This window comes from Volvox carteri (assembly GCF_000143455.1).
Source record: "Volvox carteri f. nagariensis unplaced genomic scaffold VOLCAscaffold_88, whole genome shotgun sequence".
NCBI classification, from domain to species: Eukaryota; Viridiplantae; Chlorophyta; class Chlorophyceae; order Chlamydomonadales; family Volvocaceae; genus Volvox; species Volvox carteri.
The window spans coordinates 254,087-261,559 of record NW_003307631.1 but is presented as its reverse complement, the minus strand read 5'-3'; the positions used below and the strand labels follow the sequence as shown (position 1 = coordinate 261,559).

Sequence of the window (7,473 nt, the reverse complement as noted above, 5' to 3'; positions counted from 1 at the left end):
CCACACTCCCGCCACCCTGTCGCGCTCCCTGGGCTGCGTGGGTGTGCATTGGGAATTGTGTGTGTGTGTGGGGGGGGGTAAGTAGTGGTGAAGTAATGGGGCCGTTGTTGGGGGGGGACAGTTGATGAGGATTAGGGGTTCTCTCTTTCTCTTGCATCATCATCCCGCCATATACATATACCCCATATATCCCGGGGTGCTGCATTCTCTTTCCTTCCTCGTGCAAAGCCCTTGTTCTTACTGTGCGTTTGTCGGTTCAGTGACCTCCCCCCCCCCAACCGTCAGTGGTTCGTCTTACCCCCACCTAACCCCCCTCCCAGCCCACTACCCCGCAACCCACCTTGGGCGCTTTCTTGAGCTTCACCTGCCACACAGAGGAAAACAATGAGAGGGCATATATAATGCGTGAGAATGCGTGATGTATATATAAAAATGAAGTCGCAGAATTGATTACGTGTTCACATGGCTACGAGCTAGTACGGCAGGGGGTTTAGGCGCGGGCAAAACCCCCTGCTACGGTGCGTGCGGATATGACCTCTCCAGTCCTCTTATTACTGGTTCAGGTCAGGTCAAGTCAGGTCAGGTCAAACAGTAGAGAGCGGGGCGGCGGGGAAAGGATGGATACAGCCCCGGACAACAGTAACCCAGCCACCCACATAACCAACCAACCAACCAACCAGCTCTCCAACCGTCCCGCCAGGCAGCCTTTCCTGGTGGCAGCGCAGCCCAAGAGAACAGCTCGCAGGCGGAGTCCGGAACCCAACTCGGAAGACCTCCGCTTCACGCCCAACCACCATCCTACCTGCTTCCATCCCCACCCGCCAAACCCCGCACCTGCAGCACCAGTCCGTCCACCGCCAGCAACCCCACTGTCACCCACAGCACCGCGGCCCCCTCCGCACTGTCGCGAGTGGGCAGCTCCGGCAGCTGCAGCAGCGCCTCGGCGAGCAGCTGGTCGCCCCAACGAACAACGGCCTGAAAAGGAAGAGGGGGAGGCGTGTGTGTGTGTGTGGGAGACCGGGGTTGGGAGCCAGAGACAGAAGCAACCTCAGCAACAGACAGCACCTGATGTCGACCCAGTCGAACTCACGGAAATGGAGGTGTTTATTCCGTACATCTCGTTGCCAGCTCACCTTTCCCTTGGTAGGCAACGGTCGTGTGCTGTCAACGTCCAACGGCCGTAACCGATACCGCAGCCCGTGTACAGCCGCTACAGCGCCTCCAGTGCCGCTGCTGCTACTGCCGGTCGCTCCCGCGTTATTTGGTGCGACCTCCACGGGATCGGGGGCCCGCGACTCGTCCACCTCCATGGCAAAGTCGTACCAGGGCTCAAACACACCGCTGTCATGTACCTGCTCCGAAACATATGGGGACATACATCCATACGTGCATACTTACGTACATACATACATTTCTGTCAGGTATAAGGCCTGCGGGCGGCCACAGCCAAACGAACTTCAAATCCAGAGGGGTACGAGCATGGGGGTTTCCCATTACGGTTGTACGATGAACTGCCGCCGTACTGTTGTACAGTGTCGTACCTTACGCCAGGTGCTGACTTTTACTGGCGGAGGTGGGCTGGCGGCTGGAGCATCGGCGCCCTCTGCCGCCGCCGCTGCCGCCGCCGCTGCCGGTTCCGGCTCCAGCTCGCACAGGAAGTCCAGGTGCTGTTGAGGAGTGGCAGTAGGGACGGGGGTTTTAAGTTGCCCTTGTTTGCCACGCCTCCCTAGTTGCGGATATGATCACTTAAACAGACACACATACACACAGACATATACACAAACATGCATACACAAACCGCTCCCCCCACCTTACTTTTATCATAGCCTCCATCCTTTCTCGAGCCATGCGGGCCGCCTCTCGGCCAAAGTGCTCCTGCTTGGCCTTCTCCGCCACCACCCGCCATGTACGACCGCGCATAATAGAGTCGCGGATGACGGGTACGGCCTCCAGGATCAGGGCAGCGGACTTGCCGGCAACGCTCTGTGTGTGTTTTTGTGTACGTGAGTGCGTCAGGGTTCGCGTGTATGTTTTTTTGCGTATGTGTGTTTCAGGGAAGGAGAAGGGAGGGAGCGGGGGGGAAGGACGAACCACAAACGAGTGAAGCTGCTGCCAGGGCAAGTGCGTACCAGGAGAGGGAGAGGGAGTGTGGGGGGGGGTAGTGTGTGTAGTGTATGTTGGTGAAGGAGAAGGAGGAAAGGAGAGGCAGGGAGAGAGGCAGGGAGAGAGGCAGGGGAGGGGGCCCACGCCCACCCCGCACCTCACCCACCCCCTCCTTCCCTCCTTCCCTCCGCTCCCTGGGCCCTATGAAGGCACGAGGCTGGCTCGTGTGTGTGTATGATGTGCGGGACAGAGGGGTCATATCTTCACCCTGTGGCCGCTAACCGGCGAAACCCTGCCTTCCCCGGTGTTTCAGGGCACCCTCATCCAGTCACCCTAGTCAACTTCTCGCTCAGGTTCTGCACCCACCACCGGCATCCACCACCGGCGCCTCAACTCCATTCCTGGTCAGCTCGCTAGTTGACCTTATCCCAGGTCACTACCGTCCATCGACTAGATGCACTTTAACCTTCCACCACCGGAAAGATTTTCGACCCTGACAGGTCTCGATCCCGGAACCTCCGGGGGCATTGGTGCGTGCTCCACCAGTAGTGCCTGACCTAAGTATATATTGTGTATGTACGTATGTATGTACGTATGTATGTATGTATGTATGTATGTATGTATGCCATACATGACAAGGCCATCTTGCCGTCTAAGTATATATTGTGTATGTACGTATGTATGTACGTATGTATGTACGTATGTATGTACGTATGTATGTACGTATGTACGTACGTACGTATGTACGTACGTATGTATGTATGCATGTATGTATGTATGTATGTATGTATGTATGTATGTATGTATGTATGCCATACATGACAAGGCCATCTTGCCGTCTTCAGGGCTTCGGGTCCTCCATTCCTCTGCCCCCTCCCCCCTCCCCCCTCCCACCCGCCATCACCTGATCAGGCAGCACACCCAGCGCTAGCTCGTCCAGCACCCGCTGCAAGTCCCTGAGTACGGGCAACTGAGAAACACACACACACACATACGTATATGAACAAACAAACAAAAGCAGCAGGTAGGTACGGGTAGGTTAGGGCAGGGTAGGGGGAAGGATGGAGCGCGCGCACACACGCGCGCGCATACATGCATACAGACGTACATACATACCTGGTCAAACATGAGCTCGTTTAGGTGCCGTTTGAGACCCAAAATCCGTTCCCGACGGAACTCGTCCATGCCGTACTTTGCACGGCATCGGGGCTCCACCAACAGATTGGTCACCGCCAGCCATACCTGAGTTGGTTGGATGGTTGGTTAGTTGGTAGTGAGATGAACGGGATGTGGACGGGAGGGCGAATCAAGCTGCGTTGAAGTAGGAGGGTAGAGGTGCGTGTGGACAGGGTGTGTATGGCACGGGCACGTGACACATCAACAAGGACTGGGCCCCTCCCCCCTGGGCACCTTTCCCCCCATGCACTGGCCCCACACCCCAACATACATACACACATACATACACACATACATAAATACATACACACCGGTTCACCCACCTGCCCATCCGTCTGCGTGATCTTCAGTCTGTCCGCGGGTGGCACCACCACCCAGCGATTACCCACCCACTTCTCAAGCACAGGCCTCCCACCGCCCCCTCTATTCAGGTTCATGACACCGCTGCGGCTGTTAGTGCCGTTGTTCGTTGATTGCTGCTGCTGCGGGTTGGGGTTCATGATCCTGGTTCGCACCCAAGGGGGCTTGTCCAGTAGGGGTATGAGGGCCATGAGGGTGTCGTTGGTGGACACGACGCGGCTGAGGGCGCCCATGGGCATGCCGGCGAGGGAGTCCGTGATGTAGCTGCGGCAGGGGGCCCGGGGGCGGGGAGAGGGGAAAGAAGGGGGGTGTGAGGGAGGGGGGTTACGGAGGGAGGGGACATATGTATGGGCCGGAATGACGCCGTACTCCTTCGTTACCTCTCCCCCTCAAGCCCCGCTCCTCCGTAAGGTCTCCAGCATATACCCAACTTCCGTACGCGCTCCCGTACACACACATGCATGCATGTGTACAGATAGGTATGAAACTTTCCAAACTCATTTCCCCTCTCTCCCACCCCAGTCCAGCTAAACATCCCACAATTTCCCGTACGTACCGCAATATCGCCAGACTGCACATCGTGATACTGAACTCGATTTCCCGCCTTTTCTCCTCTTGCTCGTCCAATCTGCTCATAGACAGCAGCTCCTCCGCGGTGCGGTCTGAGGCGGGGTCCGGGCGGGCGGATGAGTGGGGGTCTAGGGAGCGAGGGGAGGCGGAAGAAAGGAAGCCCAAGGCCATTGCGCTGCTCTTCTCCCGTCGGTCTTTTTAGGCCTAACCCCCCCCTTAAACCCCGTCCCCCCTTCCCCTCCGGCTCCCTCCTACCCCTAGGCTCCGCCAGCTTGTGGCCCTCCGCGTTCAGACGTGTCAATTTCCTGTAGCACCAATCCGCCAGCTCCAGGGCGTAATCCTCGGATAGGGACTTGGCGGCGTGGGAGTGGTACAGAGCCACCTAGCAGCAGGGGTGGGGACGAGAAGTGAGGGTGAGAGAGGGGAAACATCATCATCATCATATTGTGATGTGCAAGGGGAAGCCAAGGGCATTTGCTGCCCAACATACTTCTCAGGCGGCCATTAGCTGGGGGAAAGGGAAAGGTGGGGGGAGGGGAATGGAGGGGAAAGACGTTGGAAAGAAAGCCCCGTGCGTGTTTTGTGTGAGTGTGCCAAGTTCAGGATGATCGTGTTTATCAAGAATTCTTTGGTATTTCATATTATTCGTTTTTTTATATGTGCGTTTTAATAGGATAGAGCTTGGCAAGAAACATATCGGCAAACTCTATTTCAGACTTTTCAGATTCCATTACTTTAAAAGCTTATGTACAAACGAATCAATAAGTGTTTTTAATAACAGGAGGACGCAGTGCGTGCGCACTCCGCTGCGCAACCTTAACAATCAACCCATAAAAGCGGCATATCGCACTGTCCTCAAACCTCAGCCTAACCCGACCTAAACCAACCTGCATTCCCCCATCAGCCGATTCCCCCCTCCTTCCCACCTGCAACAGATCAGCCACTGTCACTTCATGGTACAGCAGCACGTAGGTGGTCACGGAGTCCACATGCTCGGCCAGATGTGACGCCAGCAGGGGGTACACGAACTCCTTCCAGCACTCTATGAGGAGCAGGTCGTGGACGAGAACCTGATTTCAATTTTGAATTTGGGCGGGTGTGTGGGGGGGGTCGGGGGAAGGCGAGGGGATGAAGCGGATGATGGCGAGGAGACACCCCATACAAACCTGCATCTTGTCGAGCGACACGAGCAGCTCCATAACGAACTCGTCGCTGTGGGTCTGAGCATTGTAGTGGGCCTGAAAGGTGTGGAGGGTTAAGGGGTTCCTCTTGTCGGGAGGACGAGAGAGAGATGACTTACCACGGGGGGAAGGGCTTACCACAAACCATTCGGCACTCACAGCAGGCCGCTACCCCTCACCCCAAACCCCCCAACTGCTCACTGGCCACCAGCCACCACTAAGCCCTAGAGAGGGGTGGCGATAAGGGGTTGCAATGCGCTCCTCCTCCCGCACGCATACGATGCCAATATGAGGCCAGCACCACCAAATCAACTTCAACCCTTTATGGTTTGAAGGTGTCTGGTTACCTGCAGGTTCAGTCGCTCGATCCACTCGTGCTGTGTGTGCCATTTGGGACCTCCTACCTGCGTGATGGATAGGGCAGGACATGAAGTAAGAAAATTGGTTAGAGGCTCTTACGGTGCAAAATCAATCGGATGCATTTCTACGAAAATCATGCGAAAAATTCTGAGGTGCTGTGTACGTTTGCAGGTTTTGCAGGTCGTACAAGTTGTACAGCGTCACAAAACAGGCAAAACTAGGCGGTTGTTGACTGAAAATATTCCGCTGATCATTTCCTTAAAAGGCTGGTTCATTCTATGGCTTTGGCTGGCCTCTGCCTCGTTCTGAGGCGCTCTTCGGTTAGACGTTAGTACGAGGCTCTCCTGCTATTGGTGAACTAATCACCAACGTAATTATCTGAAAGAGAGCTACTTGATACTAGCACATAGATCAAAGCGGAAACGACTTCCCGGCGAACACTTACTTCTTCAAGTGTCAATGGAGCAAGTTGTCCAATAATCCGCTCCGCTTCCGATGCGCTGAGCAAAGCCTGGAGACAACAATAATGCTTCCAGCTTCATACCCTGCCCGGAGTCCTGATTCGGCCTTCCTAGGGCTATACCTGAGCAACTCCGCCCGCTTGCGCCTCCTGGCCCCTTTGTAATAAATGCTCTATTGTATCCATACTTGGCCTCCACACACGCCACTTTTCCTGTGTCTTCAGATTAGACAAATCCTTTCGATGGCCGTAAATTTGACTTCTCACAGTGGAACGGTGGATATTATTTATTGCGTCTGATGTCTTTGATGTTGGTACACATAGTTAAACAGAGGTCGGAAAGGAACTGCTATGTTGTGTTATGATATAAGCTCACGAGAGCTCGTAAGGCCCAGACGTGCTAGGAGGCTCATGGACCGCGATTCGTAGCGAAGTCAAAAAGGAGAAACAGTGGTCGGAAAGAAACTGCAAGAGAAATGTTACATGTTGTACCGGCCGTACTGGTTAGCACCAAGGGAGGCTTTCCCTTCACCAAGGGCTTTCCCTTCACGCCCCGCACCAAGGGCTTTCCCTTCACGCCCCGCACCAAGGGCTTTCCCTTCACGCCCCGCACCACAGACAGCGTCTTCCCGTCTGTGGCGAAATGTGCATTGGGAGAATGTGCACAAGGAGACTTTCTGGCGTTTGACGCTTGATGGCATTCCTATACTAGGTAACAGCCATATCCGTGACCATTCTACCGAGCCCTGTCAGTGTGGTAGTTCTACAGCAGGCCCTGGACCGCTTACTACGCCCACACATGCACCGTTCCTGGTTCTGCCCTATTGTGCAAGAGATAGTGAGCGCCCTGGAGAGCCGTTGCTGCTGCCGAGTCACACGTGCACATCTGTGGCTTGCTTGTCCCCCCAAGCCTCTGTGGCAAGCATCTGTGGCAAGCAAGCCACAGATGCTTGCCCCCCCACCGTTGGCGTGCAGCAGTGTGTTTGGGACGTGGTGGTGTTGGCTGCGGCTTATTGCAATGGAGACAGGTAGGCGCTACATGCATGCAGACCACACGACTGACCCGGCTGCCCTAAGCTATAGCTGACTTCTGGGCACGCTTGCAGGACTTTGCATCATTGGGTTTTCTGCATAGAGGGTGGCGTGGCTGCTGCCCGTTGTGCACGGCCAGCTGCTTTGTGTGGGCCGACCCGTCCCGTAGGCATTGGTGCCCGGTTGATTCCAGGGTTCCTATCTTCCTTGGACCCGTTTCGTAGAAGTTTC

General features: G+C 55.5%; 1 protein-coding gene across 1 annotated transcript; it reads right to left on the bottom strand.

The window, feature by feature from the left end:
* Positions 1-3,216: 3,216 nt before the first annotated feature.
* VOLCADRAFT_31395 (uncharacterized protein) lies at positions 3,217-5,803 on the bottom strand (the record flags this gene model as incomplete). The annotated part of the gene is made up of 8 exons (XM_002958189.1): positions 3,217-3,345; positions 3,603-3,674; positions 3,795-3,903; positions 4,196-4,301; positions 4,465-4,591; positions 5,136-5,279; positions 5,376-5,447; positions 5,738-5,803. Coding segments are annotated over 8 exons (825 nt in total), but the record flags the coding sequence as incomplete, so codon positions are not given.
* Positions 5,804-7,473: the final 1,670 nt, after the last annotated feature.